The sequence below is a fragment of the Xenopus tropicalis genome, chromosome 5 (assembly GCF_000004195.4).
Source record: "Xenopus tropicalis strain Nigerian chromosome 5, UCB_Xtro_10.0, whole genome shotgun sequence".
Taxonomy (NCBI): domain Eukaryota; kingdom Metazoa; phylum Chordata; class Amphibia; order Anura; family Pipidae; genus Xenopus; species Xenopus tropicalis.
Genome location: NC_030681.2, coordinates 45,158,610 through 45,181,533, shown reverse-complemented (window position 1 = coordinate 45,181,533; position 22,924 = coordinate 45,158,610). Strand labels below are relative to the sequence as shown.

Genomic DNA, 22,924 nt, shown 5'->3' with positions numbered 1-22,924 from the left:
TTCCTTATTAATAACATTGGAATGAAGCAAAATTTCTACTTCCCATGCCAAACGTAGTATGTCAGTTAATTACCCCACTACATGGAAATAGTGGGCTACTGATCCGCCATATAAAAGGGCCCTTTGCTATTGTGTAGCCAATAAATGTATAACCTAAAGGAATACTGTCTTGGGAAAACATGATTTTTTCATACACCTCAGTTAATAAAGCTTCTCCAGCAGAATCCTGAATTAAAATCCATTTTTCAAAAGTGCAAACAGACTTTTTTATATTTAATTTTGAAATTTTACATGGGGCTAGCCATATTCTTAATTTCACAGGGTGCTACAGCATGTGACTTTCAGTCACACTTTACTGCTGAGCTGCAAGTTGGAGTGATATCCAGCAGCTGATCAGCAGAACAATGGAAAGGTAGCAAGATAGCAGTAGATATCAGACTATCATTCAATAGTAAGAAATCCAAGTCCAGCTTGCGACTCTTCCAGAGTAGGAGAAACAATGGGTTATCTGAAAGCAGTTCTAGGGCAAGTACCCACAGTGACTTACGTGGTCGAGTGACTTACTCGCCCACGATAGATTGCTGCTATTGTGAGCGAGTACCCACTCCGAAAAGGGTTGCCACCGGCAACAATAGAAGTCAATGGAAAGCCCTTTGCATCCAAAGTCACGCATCAAAAAAATTGTTGCTAGGGTCAAATTTTTTTTGACGCAGAAGATTCACTCATCACTAATTGCGGGTGAGTAAGTGGCTCTGTGGGAGCTTGCCCTTAAAGTGTAACACTGGCTTCTTCTGAAAGCTCAGACTCAGACACAATGGGGCTCATTTACCAACGCATTGCAGCGCTATAATAGTCGCAGAGGCAGAACTTTTGCCCTGCGCATAAGCATATTTAACAGTATAGCGCAAACACGGTCGCTTAAAGTTTCATGCGCTAGTGTTGATGCAAACTGCTGCGCCATACAAACATGCACATATGAAGTCGCAAAACTGCACATATGACGACGCAAAACTTGTCATAAATTGTGTGCATAGATGGAGCAAGCTAATGCTAACTTAACAACCTAGTCAGTTGGTGTTTAAATGGAAAAATTATATGAAAGGCTCCATCACATTAACAAGGGAAACTGCCTTTATAGATAAGAACAAAGTTAAAAAAAAAAAAAGGGTAAATGTTATTAAAACATTGTAAGCAAATTAACAATTATATTTTTTTAATAATGCTAATCAACATATCATAAATTAACATGGTTTTATTAATGACATACCTAAATTAGTTTATTGTAGCGCAAATCTGCGCATATACTAGCGCAAATGTTGAAGAACGCGCAGTCAGAAATACGCCACAAATGAACAGGCGTAAAGATTTCAATGCAGCCATGCCTGCGCAAATCTGCCCCTATATACGCGCAAATAGCACATATATAGGTGCAAAGGCAGCACTCTCGCAAAAATTGGGCACTTAAAACACGCCCCTAGCGACACCTCCAAAAAACATGTAGTTGTTTGCGACATTATTGGCCAGTATTTGCGACATGCGCATAAAAAGAACTGGCGGAAAAATAAATGAACCAAGGAAATGTCACGCATATGCAATTGCGTGTGCCCACAAAATGGCGCATAATCATAATTGCGTTGGTTTGTGTGCTGCGATGCATTGATAAATGAGCCCCAATGCATGCAAAGATGACAGAATCCCTTTAATATGTTTCCACTTATTTCTTACTTTAGAAAAATGTTTTATATAGTGTACTTAGGATGGAGTTTGAGGAATACATCTGCTGACAAGGCCAGACTGACTAGTCCATTTCTCCCTAGGGTGGCTCCCTGGTGTAATCTGATGGCACTGAGTATACATAATATACAATGGCAATGTGTTAGAAGAGGGTGTTCCACCTCCCTGTTGGGTGAACTGCAAGCTGAATCAGCCGTGCTCCACTCTTCTTACCCCATCATGTTTGTCCTGTATTGCAAGCCTTAAGCTGGTTATACACGCACCAATATAATCAGACCGCGTGTGGGCTCTGAATTATTGTCCCAACAATTTTTGTACCATGGCAATCGGTTGTTTAGTCAAACGGACAGGTTAGAAAATTTTAGTCAGATAATAATTTCTTTGCATGTATTGTGTATCTAACAATATCCTTGGCTGACCTACACTAACTTTTGTGTCTGGCAATTATTAATCAACATCCGAAAGTTCATCTTACTGTACTTTGGTGTCCATTTTAGTACTTTAAGCTTACACCACAAACAAGCCTTTTTGTAATGCTCTAATAGAATATTTTAGAAAATATTAAAGGGTTAGCAGACTTTTGAGAAACACTTTATGTAGCTTTAAGCACAATTAACAAAGGTCATTGCTACTATACACACACCTCACACCTTAAGCACACACCATTGTGCCCATCCAGCATGATAAGATGCAAATCATGGGGCACAGAGAACACATGGAAACCCTAAAAATTAACACCTGCCCTAAAGTTCCTTTGCAGATTGGACCTACACGTACAACTGATTTTCATCCACTAAATCACACAGTAATGCTGTTATTGACCCTGCCCACATCAGGTGTCTGAAAGTAATGCCATCCCACCATTTGTGACGTTTGCACACAATTTACAACAGTGTTCATGGAAAATGAACCCTTATTATCAAAGTGCTGTCTATAACAGGCTGTGCAACATGAGAAAAATTACTCTGACCTAACATAGGATTGCCACAATATACCTCCCAATATGATCTGTGAAAATTATTTGAATAATAGAAAAAGACAAGCCTCCCTAATTTTTTACCATTTTAAAGGGGAACACAAAAATGCAGTGCACAGAGAATATCACTGAAACTTTTAGCATACCTATTTTTAAAAGCCCATGATCAAGTTTAAGGCATGAAGACAATAAAAAAAAGACTAGTAATAATCCAGGACATTTGCAACAAAATCAGGACATTTTAGAGCCCTAACAATGCTTTGATGCTGGGTGAAAAGAGAGGTAATTGGAGCCCTAAGATATTAGCATGGCCCATGACACCCCCAAACAGCTGCTATTTTGTAGATATTGACTCTCCCATTGAAGCCTTTTAGGGCCGTGGCAGACGGGGAGATTAGTCGCTGCACGACAAATCTTCCCGATATGGCATCCCACTGGCTAGAATGTAAATCGTGGTGGGATGGCATATGCGGTAGGCACCCCCAGTGACTATAATCGCTTACCTTTTACCCCGGGCTGGTGCTCCTGTTAGGAGAAAACTGCACCAGTCCGGGGTACCTGCAGCAAGTGTTTCCTCTTCCTTCTTTCTTCTGAATCCCGGGGGCCGGCGCATATGCAGTAGAGTGAAAAAGCAAGCATTTGAAGACAGAAGAAGGAAGTGGAGACACTTGCTCGCAGGTACCCGGGCTGGTGTGGTTTTCTTCTCACAGGAGCACCAGCCCAGGGTAAAAGGTAAGCAATTAAAGTCACTGGGGGGTGCCTGACATTTTGAAAACCCCCACCCTGTGATTGTGCCTTGCCTTCTCCTTGGATAAAGGATACAAAATTAATATAAAATTCTCAGAAAAGAGACCAGAAAACTCACATGACCTTTTTTATATCTTTCCTAAACTGCAAATTTTCAGAAAAGTTTTGTTTTCTCTCTGAACATATTTTTCTTGACTGTACAGTCAGTAGAGCTGGCCAGCAGGTTGCACTGTTATTACAAAATTCGGTATGTTTGCAGGTTACATAAAGCCTAATAGATTTAAAACAAAAAAAGTACATTTTCTAAAGTGCTTAGAAGAGAACTCTGAGCAATTTTTCATATTTTAAGATGGGTAAACTACAGGCAGACTGACCAGATGAGATACACACATACAGCTGTTTATGCATTTCAGTGGAAAATTAGACAAAAGGTATGAAACATCTGTGTGTGTTGGCCAGCAATAATCGCTTTATACTAAAGCAGAGCAGAAGTGTTTTCTGAAGGGATAACGGCATCCTCTAAATGTTTGGAAGTCCCAAATCACATTTCCTTTGAGGAAAGAGAGCAAACAGCAGATACAATGATAAAAAAATGTAACAGTAGGGGTTTCTAGGGAAAATATTTATTATAGTCTACCCAAGTCAAAGGAAGTTCTGTAGGATGTTTCCTTTCCTCCTAGGGACCTATGTTACTGGCCTATCTCCAGATAACAAATATTAGGTTAGACCAGTTGGTCTGGTCAGTAAAGGACTATATCAGTCTGTCAGTCAGTCAGTACACTGCTTAATGGCTCAGTACTTTGGAAAAACTCTGATATACTGTCGCTACTGCATAATGGACACTGTATCAAAGAATGGGGCAGATTGTGGTTTATTGTGAGTCGAGAAGAAAGCAGAGAAAAACACAAACGTGAATATATTCAAGAGTGTTTTTTGAAAACTCAAAGACAGAAAGGCACCAAAACACATAAAAGCTAGAGTTTCTGTAGATGCCAATGGGAATTGTCTCAAAAGATTTCTTTTTTCCCTGTCGAGCTTTTCAGTCTCACTGAAAAAAATGGGACAATGTTTGTGACTTTTTTCCATAACATAACGTGATAACAATTTTTTTTTATAAATATGCTAGTGCTCGATAATAAAGGATGTAGTTGTGGAAAAAAAAAATACACAAGTTTTTAATTTTTTTCCCACAAGCACATTTATTTTTTTTCACTCAAACTCTAAGGGCTCGTACTCGTATTTGCAACATGATGCATCCCACCTGTGTTTGGCTCTTACATGCGCCTTTGTGAAGACAAGAGCATTAGGAAGAATAGGATGCATTTATTTCTGTGCTTCCCTGCAGTGGAACACAATGGAGGAAAGCACAGAAGCACTTCCTCATGAGTATGAGCCCTAAGTGTTGTATCTGCAGTGTGAGAATTATAATGCCTACAACCAAGTACAGGTATGGGTTCCCTTATCTGGAAACCCATGATCCAGAAAGTTCCAAATTACAGAAAGGTCATCTCCCATAGACTCCATTATAAGCAAATAACTCTAATTTTTAAAAATTCCCTTTTTCCTGTAATAATAAAACAGAATCTTGGACTTGATCCCAACTAAGATATAATTAATCCTTATTGGAGGCAAAACAAGCCTACTGGGTTTATCCAATATTTAAATGATTTTTAGCAGACATAAGTTATGGAGATCCAAATTACGGAAAGATGCCTTATCCGGAAAAACCCCAGGTCCCGAACATTCTTGATAACAGGTACCATACAGGTATACTGGTGTCAATTCAGTGTATTGCTTCCACAGGCCCTGAATATAAAATCTCTTCTTATTAAAAATAAAAGCTTTCTAGCCAGTGGTTCTTAGTAGGGGCACACCATTATATCTACAACAGGGAACCTTTCTTACTCGTGAACCTAAAACATAAAAGTTCATGGAAGTGCCAAATAAGGGCTAAGATTGGCTATTAGGGGGCCTCTATGCACACTATCAGCTTACAGGAGGCTTTTTATTTGGTAGTAAATCTCTTTTTTATTCAACCAAAACTTGCCCCCAAGTCTGGAATTCAAAAATAACTACCTGGTGTGGGGGCTCTGAGAGCAACATCCAAGGGGTTGGTGAGCAACATGTTACTTACGAGCAACTGGTTGGGGATCACTGATCTACAACAATATCAGCAACTGCTCCTGCTGTTCTCTTTTAGGCTAAGGACCCTTGGAGCCAGTTAGTAGTCCGTGATAGATTGCTGCTACCGCAGGTGACTAACTAACAATAGGAGTCACCAGAGGAAAGACAAAAGCATAGCTTTGGCTTTTCAAAGATGCGCAAAGTTGCCTGCATGCCACTTTCTCATTGTATATGTAGTCTTTGAATGAGAACTAAAGGCAGAATTATGTGATTCTAAATTATACGTGTATAAACATACAGACCAAATCACTTGTCTACAGCGTACATACTGTTAATGTTTTTTTTTTTTTTTGCAGTGTCATTCAGTTGCCACATAGGGTGTAACACTTCATAGGGATCAGTCATGCCAAGCAGGTATGATCTCACTGAGTGAGGTGCAATATTCTCACAGTACCGGCAGGTTTATCTGAGGGCAACACTATGTAATTGCATTGATAGCCAATATTATATCACAGAATAAAATTGCTGCCATCATTAACTATTTATAACTATTTCTAAAGTGCTAAATGCCAAAATGATGAGCAATGTCTTAAAGAATAGTAAGACATATTCATTTAAACATACCCAAAGCATACAGTTTCGTTACAAACAGTATAAGGTACATTAGGGGGAGATTTATCAAAATATGTGGTGATTAGCGATCAACACAGAAAAATTTACCCACCTTCTCTTAATTTCTATGGGATATTTAGTGTATTTATCAAATGCTGAACTTTTCACCTATTCATAAATATGCTTCTAAAAATCCCATAGGAAGGAATAGAAGTAAGTGCAGTTTTCTGTGGTGAGCTCACATATGAATAAATCTGGCCCGAAATGTATCTATATCAGAATTTTATAAAATCGAAAAATGAGTCTGATCAAAGAAAGTATTGTATACCTATTATAAAAACAGGGGCACATGGGATTATGAGAAGTATAGCTGGTACAGCAAATGTGTGGAGCGAAGCCCTAAGGATAAAACCTTTACAAACAACTAGTGCATAAGATCTTTAACATTTTTAAAGATTTAAAAAACATGTGTAACAGGTAAACTGGTGGCAACCAAAATTCATGGTGTTGAATATGTAGGTTCAGGCTATGTTCTTCTACGGTAATTGGGAAAATATAGGCATCGTTCTTTTTTAGTATGTAGAAAGGTTGAATACAATGTAAAATCCTTTCTTTATATTACACCTATCCTTCTTGGCATCACTCCAGGCTGCCAGCTGCAAGGGGCATGAGTCACTCTGTTCAAAAGAGACAAATCACTTATAGCTGCACATTCATAATTAAGCTGATATTAACTTTCATTACATTTCCTGAACTTTGCAACTCATTTGCCCAACCTTTGTGTAGCAAAGTAATTGTTCTACCATGTCTTTGTCATTGCAAAGAGCCATCCCTTCAGTCCTTATATATCAGGTGTAGAGCTCTCGATTTAAAGTGGTTGTTCACCTTAAAATGAACTTTGGCATTAGTGATGTAACTATAGAGGAAGCAGACCCTGCATTTGCTGGAGGGCCTGGGGGACAGGGCAGCCCAGACTGCAGTGTCTGCTTCCTCCAGTATAGAAATCCCCCACCCCAGGCACTTGCCTACCTATGGGCTAGAAGCTGCCAATGTGAGAAAACAAAATGTTAGGCAGGTCCCAGTGATTGTAGTTGCTTACCTGAACCCCCTGGCCAGTGCTCCTGTTAGAGGAAAACTGCACCGGACGGGGTGCATGCAAGCAAGCATTGCTCTTCCTCATTCGGTCTTCACGCATACGCAGTTGAGTGGAATGCTGAACTCGAGGTTTATTTTTTTGGTCCAAATCCTGAATGGACAGATATTGTTCCCTTGTACACCTAGATTGGTGTAAATCCATCTTCAGGCCAACAGTCTAGACCAGGTTGTCCAACTTCTATGGTACCAAGGGCTGGAATTTTTCTGGCCTACATGGTGGAGGGCTGGTAATGGAAGCCACTTTTGACCACTCCCCTTTTTAAAACCACCCCCACTTCAAACCACACCAGTGTTATCACAGGAGCTTTTAAGACCATACCCACATTAATTATGGTAGTGCAGTAAAAACCCAAATGCTTGATGCTCATTGTATGGATATCACACTTCATTAATATGTGGAAGAATTATATTATGTGATATTAAGACATACCCTTAAATGCATATGCCTCCTTCTCCCCTTTGGATATCACAGCAACCCCCAGCATATAATTACACATCTTAGGGACCATATAATAACTATTTGTCATTATATGGCCAGCACAAAACAGCATGCACTCGTCGGACTCCAGGACAGCGGATAAAAATTCAAAAAAGCTTTATTAAGGATAAAAACCAAAACATGTTTTGTGTGACTGCAAACGTATTCATAGGTACATGGAATAACAAACGATTCATTATATGCCAAATGCGAATAACTCCCAGAACAAACCCCTGTCAGGTTTGCCTCCCACAGGCAGCACATAGGCAGGTTAGGGCAGGCAGAGTATGGCACACACAGGTAGCATAGGGCAGGAAGACTATGGCACAAACAGGCAGCATAGGGCTGGCAGAATATGGTGCACACAGGCAGCATAGGGCAGGCAAAGTATGGCACACACAGGCAGAATAGGGCAGGCAGAGTATGGTACACACAGGCAGCATAATACAGGCATAGTATGGCACACACAGGTAGCATAGGGCAGGCAGAGTACTGCCTATGTGTTACTTATACAATTTAAAGCTTACACAAAGCAATCACAGCAGCCATAAGGGTGGGGTGCCACACAGATGGGGGTGCACCGCAGTCTGCACTGGTCTAGACATTCTGATCTCACATAAAGCTGAGAAACTGTGATTTCTTTACCCAAGAGCCTGCATTAACATATGACATTTAGTTTCAAGATATTATCCATCATCAAATAGGATCACAGCAGGATCCGTAATAAGTGACCCCAGGGTGATTTACATCTGCAGACAGTCAGGCTGCCTGACCAAATCTTTATAGAACTGCACCAATTTGATAACCAAAGGTGTTTTTTACCGAACTCCCTTACCTAGACAAGAAAAAGGTGCAGCTGCTGAGCAGTTTTTTTCTCCTTATTGCCTTGAAAATTTATTTTAAAAAGTGTATATAACCAATGAATATTACATTTATTGCCAAACTACAAATGTCCATAATGGGAGTAACATTTCAGGGTCAGAGTGGCCACAGAGATACTGGGAAACATCTGGGTGGTGGATTAGAAAAGCATTTTGTACTTTCCAAATAATTTCTTGCTTTTCTAAGTAGAACTTGACCTGCACAGCCACTGAACATTTTGCAGAGAGAGGCACAAAAACAAATTATAATCTACAAAAAGATTTTCTATTATTAGTTACTCAGTGGAGGTTCACAAGGATAATCATTTTAATATAAGTGTGTACTGTGCTCTTCTGACTAAGTGGGAAGCAGGTACAGATAAGATAGTCAAATATATTGAATATTGGCAAATAATGAAATACATTAGAAGGGTTAATTTAGAATAAAACAAAAAAACTAAAAATAGCCTAAATAGGTAACAAATCATGTTTAAACTGTACAGAAATAGTTAAAACTATAACAGAGTCTGTAGCCCTCACTTATCAAGAATGGGGCAAGGTGCAAAGGGCAAAAAAATTTCACAAAGCATCCTTTTTTTGCCCTTTGTACTTTGCCCCAATGTCATTTGCCCTTTGTGCACGGAGGTGAAAATCTTATTACTCCTAAAATGGACAGGACTGTGCCTCACCAAGTTTATGCATGCCCTTATTACCAATACTTCATCCTACCATTAACTTAGATGCATTGTTGAACTGTTGCCTCTAAAGTCTAATAAAACATGTCACCCAGGGCTCATATTCAGAACACGCAAATATAGAAAATTCTAATTTAAATAGATGTTGTTTAGGCCTGTATAAAAAATAGTGGGGACAGTCTTAGGCTAGGTCCTCGTGTCTATCCTAAAATCAACATGTATTCTTGAGGATCACAAATTATTTTTATATACCATGGATATCGGTTGGTCCGTCTATTAAGCAGGTTTGCAAATGCTCTTTCCAACATGATGTGTTGGCAGATGGGGAAGTAAAGCACAGCTGCGATGTCTTTTTACTTCCTGCTGTTCTGATGATTCAGGCTGACAGTATAATAGAAGGAGTATTTTGGTTGAATACATACAGGGTTGGCCCATGTATGGCTTTCTTAAAATCCTGATGTATACTGGCAGGCCAGTCCAAAGTGAATTTTAGGGTGTCAGTTTCTGGTTTAGGGCTATTCAATGTCATTCCCATTGCTATCAATAGGAAGCAATCCCCAGCATTTGATCACTAGCAAGAATCAAACTGCTTTGTGCGAAAGATGGAGATCATTGGATCATTAAATAGAAAGTATTTGAACCGTTTCATGATTTTAATGAAACATATACTTTAAAGAACACAGATGGCAGATATGTGTTCTGGGAAACTTCAGACACCATCTGGAAAAGGCATTTGGCTGTGTGCCATGTTCAGTGTTTCAGTCTTGACAAACCTTCTTCTCTTTGTTCAAAGTGTTTTATTGAATTAGGTCTCCAGTTCAGTGCAGCAACTTGAGAAAAAATATATTGTATTTTGGTGGATAGAAAGCAGGGAGCTGGAAAAAATCCTTAAAAACAGGTTATTGTTTGCTGCTTTTTTACATACCTATTTTTAATAAGTCCTTTAAGACTTCAGTACCTTTTCAGATAGTTTAGGGCAATACCACACCAAGCTAGCAGGACTGTTTTATTGTGTGAAAATGTAAAAGGAAGCAAGTGCCATTTTCTTAAATATGTCGTTTTGGGAACATACAAGACTACAGTATTGAATCTACATTTGCATTTGTATTTCCCTAAAAGAAACTGACAACAGTATTTGAATAACAACACAGAGTAAATGTTATCACGACTGAATCTGTTTAGAAGAGTTTAGAGTTTAGAAGGTAGAAGAGCTGGAACATAGAGAAAACCCTGTGGGGTTAATTGAATGCCAGTTGCACCACTGTTGTAAACTTCACTGGGACAGAAACTGATGTGAATGATGTATACTTTTTATAAAGTGCTGTAAAATACTTTGGAACTGTATAATTAAAGAACAGTAATCATCCTAAAGCAACTCTGACACAAATATGTAATCAGAAATACTTAGCTACAGAAAGAAATACAGTGGAATCTTTAGCATCTGAACTTCTAGGACGTTTAGAATATACAGTTCCCTGCCTTCACCTAGGCCAATGCAACGGCTTCGGATCCAGGCTCATAAAGAAGCTTTTAGGAGCATAGGGGCAATTCACAGCATGCATTTATCCTCAGGCTGAGTATCGCCCATGTTTGAAAAGTTTGTATACTGTCCCTTCAAGGACACCAGTGGATGTCAGTATAGCCATGGGACTGTGCTCAGCCATCCGTTATTGTCTGTTGTGCCAACAAAGTTCTTCCCTGTCTGTTGGGCCTTGAGCTTATTCATAAACTACAATGCAAAAATAGGCCAGTAAATAAAAGCGTTTGAATAAGGATGGCATGCTCTCTATTAATTATTCAGAATACCGTATATACTTGAGTATAAGCCGAGTTTTTCAGCAAACAAAATGTGCTGAAAAACTCACCCTCGGGTAAGTCCCGGACCCTCCATTCCCCATGCTAGCAAATCCCACTGCCCTCGCTAACCCTATAGTGATTCCCGCTGCCCCCGCCATCTCTATAGGCCCACACGTACAGCACGGACAGTCTCTCCTGCAAAACGAAGCAAGTCGCAGTCTTACACAGTGGCCATAGATGGATTTTCAATAAGGTTAGGGGAGGCTAAGCCTCCCCAAACCTGCTTGGCACCTTAAAAAAAACCTCACTCTGTTTCTGCACTGTCCTGGAAATCTTCTGTTCATGCAAGCTCCATTTCTGCTGTAATCAGCTGTGCTCTGATTGGATCTTTCTTCTTGTGGTTTCTCCAATCAAAACACAGCTTTCTTGACAGACAGCAAATTGACCAATCAAGGCACAGATGCAGACAGGGCTCAGGAGATATTACAAACTGACAGCAGTGCAGAAATGAAGAGTGAAAAGAAGAATCTGCAGGCTTTAACTTTGCCTAAGAACCAACTCTGAATTTTTGCTGCAGATTTTATCCCATTCCCACTTAGAAACTTTGCAATTGGTCTTCCTAATTAATTTTTTATAGTTCTTGAATAATTTGCTTTTCTCTTCTGCCTCTTTCCAGCTTTCAAATAGGGGTCACCGACCCCAGCAGCCAAAAAGTATTGCTCTGCAAGGCTACAATTTTATTATTATTGTAATTTTTTATTACTTATTTTTCCATTCAGACCCCTTAACTATTCTTATTCCCATCTCTTGTTTAAACCACTACCTGGTTGCTAGGGTAAATAAAACCCTAGCAACCAGATAGCTGCTGAAATACCAAATGGAGAGCTGCTGAACAAAAAGCTAAACAACTGAAAAACCATTAAAAACAAGATAGGACCAAATGCAAATTGTCTCAGAATATCAGTCTACATCATATTAAAAGTTAATTTAAAGGTGAACTACCCCTTTAAGGTAACTGATCACAAACACAATTGTATGGAGAACCCCTCACAGAAGTGCATGATTAAATACTTTTACATCCACTTTTACAACCACTCCCACCCACACTTTGGCACAGTATCCCTGGGAGTCAGTGGGAAGTCTCACATTAGCTTTAGGTCAGTCTATGTACAGTCCATCTTTAGCCTCCCCTAACAAAAAAGTCACCCTCCGCCTATGACAGTGGCGATTTAAAGTTCCTTCAGTCCCGGTTAATGTTGTTCTCAGCATGCCTATGCCGGCTTCCCACAGCAGATTGGCACTGTGATAGGAACTATTGAGCCCGTGAGTAATCCACAAGTCCTTCTACATTAGCCTGCTACCTGTTGGTGCGCTCTTCTGCGCACCACAGTGACATCACGCGCCCCTTCAGGTAATCATGGCCTCGTCTTCCACACATATAGATATATATCTATATAAATATGGTATATAACGGTTCCCATTATTTTACATGTTACATATTACATACATTACATATATATAATACTGTAGTATAATACATTTCCCACCCTAGGCTTATACTCAAGTCAATAAGCTTTTCCAGTTTTCTTAGGTAAAATTAGGTACATTGGCTTATATTTGGATCAGCTTATACTTGGGTATATACGGTATGTGATGTATATTTGCCTCATGCAAATTGTTAATTGAGACATTTATATTGTGCCACAGAGGCATCATGCTTTTTTGTAATTCTAACACATCTTTTTTATCTACAGACTGATCCAAATCCACACTTTCAAACAAAGCTGCTTAAAATGCCTACAGGATATAAATACTTTGGATGACTTTCAGTGGTGGCATTCCGAGATCCTCTCTGGTATGTTCCAAGAAAACATTTGTTCGTATAAAGAAGCAAATGTTCAGTGTTACCTATCGATTAAAGTTCACAGTTGCAAGGACTGGAATTGTTTGGCACTCCGAAATTAGGAGCGCTGATATCTCTTATTTTTCTGTTAATAATTAACAATACCAAGCTTGAAACACCTGTCAAAACAAGACTAACATAACTATATTTTAGTCTCCTGCATGTGTATTATGGCTTTTTTTTACAATAGAGTTTTTTTTATTCTTATCAAAAAATTTTTGATGTGTTAGTATACATTAAGGAAAGAAAACTTCTGCCCAATGGCCCGGTACTATTCTTTAGAAATTGCACTGGCCTGGGATGCTTTCCCTTAGTGGCTCCCAAAAGGAGAAAGAAACCTTGACTAGGCTAGGATGGGGGTGGCAAAAATGAGCAAAAATGGATCGGTTAGTTGAAATCAGGCAAAGATATTGTAAATTAAATTAATGATATTGTGGCCAGTGGGAAATATGTGTCATGCTTCATCTTTATGAGCCTGCCCCTTACAGTGTCCTGCTGCAGTCCCGCAACAGGGAGGACTGTTTGCTCTTTGAATCGGGAACAGTGACTACCCTCAGTAAATAACAGCTGGCACACACTGGCACTGGTATGGCTGCCTACCCTACACCCCTCCGGCTGCCATAAAACTTCACTTCCCCACGCTGCGCTAAACTGGTTGTTACAGGGCTGAATTACTTGGGCAAGCATTTCATTTGCAATTCATTTCCATTTATGCACAATACTTTCTGTGCCCTTTTATGCATATTTTCTCTGTTGTCTCCAGCCTTAAAACCCATTTCTAACAATCACCATTAGTGGTGCAAAGCAGCTACTTTTTCAAGGCTGCTAAACTCCAGAAAATACCCTGCCATAGACAATAGTGAGAATTGCCTCTGCTAAAACACATACAGGGACAATTATCAGTAAATGATCAGCATTGTCTATTTTAGTAGCCACGACAAGTAGCTGCTACAGCTCTGTGTGTCTTCACCCTAAGAGCAGTGGCACACGGGGAGATTAGTCAAATTTTCCTGCAATGCCATCCCACCAAAGTTTCATCTCCAGACAACTTCGGGCGACTTCGGGACATCGCAGAGACGCATATGCCATCCCACCAGAGATTTACATTCTAGCCAGTGGGATGGCATATCGGGGAGATTAGTCACCCTCGACAAGAGAGATTTGTCAACTAATTTGGAAACTAATTTCCTTATTCACCCAAAGTTGCCTGCAAGGAACGTTTTGCATATGTTTTCCCCCTGACAATTTACATTATTGCCAGTGGGAAAGTATTTCAAGGAAATTAGTCACCCTCGGCGGTGGTGACGATTTATCTCAGGCGACTAATCTCCCAGTGGGCCAGTACCCTAAGGGTGAAGACACATGGAGCTACTCGTAGCATCTACTTGTAGTGGCTACTAAAATAGACAATGCTAATAATTTACTGATAAGTCTCAACATGTGTTTCAGCAGAGGCAGTCTCAGTATTGTCTATGGTAGGGTATTTTTTGGCGTTAAATAGTCATGAAAAAGTAGCTGCTGCTAGTAGCTCCATGCATCTTAAAAGGTTTTGGATTTTTAAACAAAGTTTTTTAGATAACATCTTTGGCACTGTTGACAGAATATTCTAATTTTCAAATACCTAGAATCTCACTTATTTCACAGAAAAGAGTAGCATGGAAGTATTTAAAAACATTGCAAATATTAATTTTAACTATAGTGTGCCATTAAGTCTAGTACAGGGTGTAGGAGGACCAAACATACTTTATTTTTTGTCAGTTCGTGAAATCTGATAAAATATATAAACATGATGTATTTAACTGAAATGGAGAATGAGAAGCAAGGAGGGAAAGGCTTGGTGAGCAAGACCTCATGTTGGCTGTGGCCTCAAATCTTGTGCATGGTTTTGATGGTGCACAGGTAATGTAATATTTCCGATTTTCTTTTTTCCTTATGCAGTTGTACTTGGTGCTAATTTACTATCAAAGCAAACTGCAAAAATTTAACAGGGCATTTTATTTATAAAGGGTAAGAGCTTCTCAGTTCTCACTATAGTCTGGTAGTGTTGAACAGAACATTCCAACGTTTGCACTAGATAGTGATTTGTGTGAAAATAAATAGGAATCTTACAAAAGGCATATGGGCGTATGTTTACACGCGTATTATTTACACTTGCCTTAAGAGTTGCCATACAAAGAGATTACTGTATCTATTCTGGCTTTATAGCAAATCTTACCACGTATAGCCACATTTAGATGCTATAGACAATAACTATTTAGTGTGCTGCTGGGGGAGCTGTTTGGGCCTCTGTGTACTTGAAACACCAGAGCCTATTATGAATTCCAGTTCAGGCCTGTGCAGCAAACCACATATGAGACATGTGGATATTCATTGATAATAGACGAAAACAGCTTTAGTCATCATCACAGGATATGGTTAAATCACTAGCAAGGGAGGTAATGATGGCAGTCAGTATCTTCAAAAACTGAACATCTTTCTAGTTGTAAACAATGGTGTAATTACAGGAAAGCGGTATGCTCTGGTACCATCTGATTGCCAACTTTTTCAACTCAGGAAGGAATATTGTTTCCTCCTTGATTAAGTGCCAATATTTTGTGTTTCCCTTTATTTAACTTAATAATTCCACATTATACCAACAGATGGTTTTCATTTGTCAGACATTTGTCTGGAATAATAATTAACTATAAACCAATAAAATAATAAAATATTTTAAGTGTGCTAAAGTTCAAGGTGCTAAAGGGCTATATAGCTACACATCTTCAGTCCTGAAAGGGTAAAAATGGCTTGGTTGCTTCAATACCTGCTGGTTTATTCTTCACTAGATGTGACTGCTTACAATCTTTACAATTGATGTAAATAATACTGAAATGTATCCTTCTGAAAGTTGTACCAGCATAGACAAATTGGATACAGAACAGAAGATTTGTATTCATGAAATAATTCACATAATGGCTACTGTTTCTTGTTTTTCTTTATGTAGATTGAATAACAAGGGTGTGACAATGAAAAAAATTGGTAAATGAAAAATATGTGGAGCGGAATCCTTTCTTAAAGGGAAATATAATAAGTGGTGCATACCATTAGACAGTTGCTTCCATACATAGCTATGAAGAAAATTGGAAACACTGCCCTATCAGCAAGTGGCCATATGTATATAACTATTGCTAAAAGCCTACAGCTCAAATAAAGGTAAACACATATTGGAATTTTTTGTGTGATCTAAATGGTTTTGCTAAAGCCTAATAAGATTGATGGTGTGCCACCAGGTGAAGAGGTCAAGAGAGGTCCTCAGAAATGGCTAGCAGAGGTAGAGGGAAGGCCAGTTTAATATATTAGTAGAGCATGCATACTCTCTCTCCTACTACTAGCAGCCCAGCTTGAAAGTCAGTTATGGTGAGGTATGAGTTAAACATTTATTTGAAACTATGGCGAATGGTTCCTGCTGCAGTGTTTTCATATTTTTGGTACCTTATTATTAGGTAGGAAAGACAATGAGAAAATGTTGGATCTAAGGGACCTTGAAAGGAAATCTGGCCAAAGTATTTTCTAATTAATTTGAAAAAAAAAGGACTGATTAATGAACATTTTAGTAGTAATTCATTAATTCTGTAAAAATGCATGCATTTTCAAAAGCAGGGGGTTATGTCTTTACAATAATAAAATTGCCACTCTACCATACCATGTCAAGGTAAACCCATATAGTGGTCCTAACTATTTACTTCTGGTTATATTTTTCATAGACTGGCACCTCCCCACATAGTTGCATTTCTTGGGAAAGGTGTCTACATACCAAAGCATTGATCTTATAGACTGATCCTCCCTTCCTCCCGATCAACAATGATTTTTGACATTATAAGACAACTCTTAAAGGGATGAGTTGTGCTACAAGCACATCAAGGTTTGGCCTACCTTTTTGCAGATTAACCCTGGTAAAATGCAAAGCTTTTGCACAGCAAGGCTTTGTAAAGTATGAGTAAACTATAGTGGAACAATGGCTGATATGGGCAAAGTGACTTCTACCTGAATGTCCAGATACAACACCACCGGGACATTGAGTAGGTGGGTGTGCGCCCTCTACTTGGTTTGTGTTTGCACACATCAGCAGCAGTATCTGGTAAAGGCAGATGTGTTTGTTGCAGGAAATCCTGCTCTCTTCGGGGGGACAGAAAACCCAAAAATGCCTGATGCAATTCAAAGACATTTTCAAAAAGTGATTTAAAGTGGTCAACGAAATGCCCAGTTACCATTGCTGTTAGAGGTTCAGATAATGTGTGTTTATTTTTTTCAAAAAGACAACAAATCTGATTGCATTGCTTCAGCTGTGTCCCCTTAGCTCCTTCCCTCTCATTGTTAAGTCAGTTACAGGCATTCCATGCAGCAGTGGTTTGTGTTTTTCAAACTATAGTATAAGGAGAAATAGGTAATAACAGATGTCAAAGAAAACAACAGAAGGACAAATAACTTGTTCAAAATAAACTGTACTATATAGTACACATGCCAGGTTTTTCTGTCCTGTCTACTGCTGCTACCTGGCTAAGAGCCACTACCTATATGGAAGGTCTTTGCAATGGGTATGCAAAGGCTAAAGTTAAATATACTTCAAAAAACAAATGTTCAAGTTACATATAATGTAATTGCCTAGTTACACACATACTGTACAAGGGTATGGATACTTACAGTGGTTATTTTTAAATATTTTTTTTTGGTTTCTGTTTTAGTCACTAGAGGGCAGCAGTTCCTAAGGTCAGGCCTTGTTTGGGTAGTACTTAGAAGATCCGTACAGAGAAGTGGTAGGTCTATAGGCTGGAGCCAATAAAGGAGTAGTAGGAAAAGGGTAAGGCTTTTGGAAACAGTATTAATGTGATTCACTAGGTTCAAGTCAGTTGGTATAAGTAACATCTCCTCAAGGCCAGCATCCACGACATGGTTAGAAAAAACACCTTTAGTAAGGTATGCTTTGAAATGTAACGTGTAAAACTGAACTAAGATCTAGGTATCCTGTGCATTAGTCATTATATATATTTATATATTAAAGAATGTGTGCCCTCACTCATCTCCAAATGTTCTGTTGAGGTACACGGTCAAAAATGCCTATGTTTGTTTAATTTTTAAGGACAAGTACTCTCTTTTATTAGACTTAAAACAACAAAATGTCTTTATTTCACATATTATTTTCACTGTCCAATGTTTAGGTCCGCATTAGGATCTTGATGAAGGTCCACATGTGGACCGAAAAGTTGGAGTTGGAGATATGAGTAGGAGATATGCGTAAAATAAGTGAATTTAAGACATTTGGTGCAGATTACTTACCATGAAGTACACGCTACTGTTTTATTATTACAGAGAAAAAGAAATTGGTTATAAAAATTATAATTATTTGCTTAAAATGAATAATGGGTTTCAAGATAACAGATACATATCTGTAAATATATATAATTTATATGTCCTACCTATTAAAGGTAGTTTTTAACAGAGATCACTCATAGCTTTAAATGTCTACTAAATGCAAAAAAACCCCAACCTCTGACTGGGGTGCCAAGTCCAAGTATGCTCTGATCGGGTTGTAATCTGGACATGTTATTAAATGGGCCCATTAAAAGTGGAGTGTTTTAGCAAATATATGTCAATAAATAAAGATTTGATATAGTTTGTTTTCACTAATTTCAAGTTTTCCAGAGGACCAGAAAATCTGGAAAAATGTTAAATCAGGCAAATGAATTATGCAATATAAATTGGTGGGATCACAAAAAGGTGTAAAATGTGGGAAAACCTTAAATCAGTGGACATAAAATTGAGGTTTCACTTTATTTTTTCAATTATTTTAAGAAATAATTGCTTTTTTTTTAATGAATTTTATTTTGACTGATTAGACTTTGACAAATCATCAGAGCACCTCCCATCAATAACATTTATCTTCCCAATAGCACTGTGGCTACCAAATTGTGTATTCTGTATCTTACTGAAAATATATACAACTCTATAAGACCATTATTCCATAAATCGATTCATATTTATGAGACTAATGTATGTATATATATATATATTTATATACACACACACACAAACATACCTGAGAGAAGATTTGCATGCCTTTCAAGCAGAACAAAAATACACTGTTCTCTGCACAATTTATTTGTCTTGTATTTCTTTATATAAAAAAATAATTAAACAAACAACCAAATAAATGAATTAGAAGATGATAATGATAATGATAAATACAGGTATGGGATCCGTTATCCAGAAAGTTGCGAAGTTATGAAGGCCATCTCCCATAGACTCCATTATAAGCAAATAATTCACATTTTTAAAAATTGTTTCCTTTTTCTCTGTTATAATAAAACAGTGCCTTGTACTTGATCCCAACTGAGAAATAATTAATCCTTATTGGAAGCTAAACAATCGTATTGGGTTTAATTAATATTTCAATGATTTTTTAGTAGACTTAAGGTATGGAGATCCAAATTACAGAAAGATCCCTTATCCGGAAAACACCAGGTCCCAAACATTCTGGAAAATAGGTCCCACACCTGTACTATTCTCTACCATCACAACAACCAATGTTCAGTTCAATTTCTTGTAGGCAGTGTGTCCTAAAATAATATTTTTGTGTGCCTCAGAAGTTGTAGGGCCTGATTATATACTGAATGACATCTGTACCTGGAGTCATAACTTGTATAAACAAGGGTACAAGAGAGAGTACATTGAATAGAATGATTTTCCAAGAATCAGGATGTTGAGTGAATAAAAATGGAAATTATTGCAAATTAATATATGGAAGTAAACAAGGCACTACTTAAGCATTTGCATTGGCAAATACATAATAGGAAGTTTAAAACTGACCCTACATGGTGAGATTCTCTCATGCATTGAGGTAGCCAAATAATCACACCTCACTCCAGTTTGGCAAGTTTGGGACAAATTGGGCTGATCATCAGGTCATAGAGTGGAGCCTACAGAGACCCATTTGCCAGGGCCTCATCAAACTGCTGATACAGTCCTCGAGTGATGGGGTTTTCAAGCCAGCTCAATAGATACGTGGCCAATTTTTGTTCAGATATGAGTTGGGCAAGCCAATCTGTGGGCCCCATACATTGCCAGTAAGCCACCAATTCAGATGAGACTAGGTCAGAAGCTTTTATTGGACAGCATAACTTAGTCTATGGAGAGTTATAGTGCAATATATATGTGTTATATACAGTATATATGTGTTTTTATAGCTTCTACAAGAGGGTTGTACTGAATCTGAGATTTGGTGCTGGACATAGAAGAATTGAAGCTTTGAGGGGAACAATCATTTGACAATTATTTTTTATCAGGTGATTCATTTTTCTTTTTTTTTTTGCAAAATTGAGTAAGCAAATTATTATTATGCTTGGTATTCAACCGAATAATTTTAAGGTGGATTCAATATTAGGCCAAATATTTGGATTTAGTACATCCCTATTCTATACTGGATAGGATTTCATTGGTTTCCATGCATTTTTGAGCTGTTGCAATGAAGAACCTTAAATTCACACTTCTATTACAATAGTTTATATGCTGTCCATGCTGTCCATGGCATGGCAGACTGTATGGCTTTGATGTGTAAGATTATCCACTGGTTTGCAGAGTTTTTACATTTGTAAAAAGGGAAAATGTGCATGAGATAAATGTTACTTGAGAAATATATAATTCTTAGCAAAACCTTACATCCATAACCTTTACAGTTCTAAATAAGCAGAACAATAACTGTTTAAGGATAAAAATAATATAGTAACATAGGACCCAAACAGATCTTTCTTCAGCATCTACACTCGTAGCCCTTGTTATTCCCAAGTGACCATTTCCAATTATCCCTATAACTGCAATTATTAACAGACACATCTAGATATTATTTTAGATTGGTGCTAAAAACTAACCTACATTTCATTTAGGCTCTCTTTCTTTAATGATGCATCTAAATAAATTGCATTAGAAATGCAAAAGCATTCTGTTTAAAATCTGCATTTATGCATTTTCATCTCAGTAATGGGTAAGGCTTAAAAAAAGAATTGAAAACCGATATATACAGTACAGTGCCAAGGTGTGGCTGAATGAATGGTACATAATGAATAAATAACTGTAGTATAATATGGTCTTCTTTATACTCTGAGCTGCTGAATATTTCACTGAGAACATGCATGATTCGCAATATACCTAAAACCAGTTTATACCCTTCTGTGAGCTGTAGGCATATTACAGGCACATTACATTAGCTTTCTTCAGTGCATGTGGAGTCTGCTCCACTCAGGTGAAAAAGTAAATGCTGGTCTGCAGGTCACTATTTTACCTGTACTTAGACCCAGACATTACTTTGCACTCAGTATTGTGTAAATGGGCATTTATGGATTTAATGGTAGGAAAACCTGGTGTCCAAGAATAGGTTTCATGTCCATAATTGCACTGATTTTAGTTTCGTGGTTGAGAATTATATTCTGTACAAATGTTCTGGAAGATCTTCCCAACAAACTTGTAGAGACTGTCAAAGTCTTCCACGAAAAATGAATGGTCCTTGTCAGGGTCAGTTGCAATGGATTCCAGCTCGTCTTGGGCAGCCCAGGCAATCCCAACAGCATAGGCAATTACCCCTGTGAAAAGTCACAAATTTAAAATCAAAGATGGACTGATATTAAATCAAAGATTGTCAGTACATTTCAGGCAAGGATTAAAAAGAGTGGAATTACAAGTGCCTTAAATTAAGTATTTAATGGGTTCTTCTTTCACTTCTGCCTGTTAGTACTCACTGTAGATCAGTGATCCCCAACCAGTGGCTCATTAGCAACATGTTGCTCACCAACCCTTTGGATGTTGCTCGTACGAGGTTTCGTACGATATTATCTGTGCATGTATGGCCAGCTTAACAGTGGTTTTTAAAACCATGCTCATCAGCCACGGGAAAGTAATCAATACATTTTGTGTTTTTCCAGGACATTTGTGGGATTTATTATGCTTAGGATCTCTACTACAAAAGATGTAATATTTTAGCCTTTAAAAAAATGTTGGATAAGCAATTTTCCATTCCACTATTAACTTTGTGCTATCTATAATAATTAACTATAGGAAGTGGAAATTGTGTACAGTAGATATTACATATTTAAAGGGACAACTGAAAAATGTGTACCATTCCGATGTACAGCTGCAGCAGGTGCTCGAACATCATCATAAGATCGACCATCTGTAATGACAATTAATATCTTCCTCTTGTTTGGCTTTGATTTACTGAACAGTTGCTCGGAGGCGTAGGTGATGGCAGCGCCAGTGCTTGTTCCTCCACTCCAATAGCCTATTCTCATGATGGCATTCATTACATCTTGCTTTGTACTATACTTATCAAATCCAAATTCCAGCCTCTGTTCATAAGTGTATTGCACTGCTCCTATTCTCGTATCCGTATCAGAAATCTCAAATTCATTGGTAATGTTGGCTATGAACTGAAGCACTGTGCGGAAATTGCCGGTGCCAACACTGCTGGAGCCATCAATAACAAAACCAATGTCGGCAGCATTGAGACATGTCTTGCTACAGACTAGTTTGTCGATGTCACACATACGATTTACCAGAGGATTGACTACTTTGTGGAGTCCAAACCAGCTTGGCACATTGATAGAAAAATGTCCATTAGTCCTACACACCGCCTGTAATTACATTGTATAAACCAGTTAGATTTTCACCAGCACAGCTATATTTTGCATCATTTGTATGAGTAAAGATAAAAAACTCAAATCATCTCCCATATTTATAGTCTAAATCTTATTTAAAACATATTCAATACTGTACAGGAGGATGGAGTTTTACTAGAGAATCCTCAAACCCAGCATACAATTT

General features: G+C 38.2%; 1 protein-coding gene across 1 annotated transcript in view; it reads right to left on the bottom strand.

The window, feature by feature from the left end:
- Positions 1 to 18,867: 18,867 nt before the first annotated feature.
- Positions 18,868 to 22,924, bottom strand: part of vit (vitrin) — a 55,604-nt gene continuing 51,547 nt past the window's right edge. The window contains exons 22-23 of the mRNA XM_002934462.4: positions 22,221 to 22,734; positions 18,868 to 21,687 (exon numbers count right to left, since the gene is read on the bottom strand). Coding sequence (XP_002934508.2) covers positions 21,509 to 21,687; positions 22,221 to 22,734 — 693 coding nt within the window. The 3' untranslated portion in view covers positions 18,868 to 21,508. The remainder of the gene's footprint in view (positions 21,688 to 22,220; positions 22,735 to 22,924) is intronic.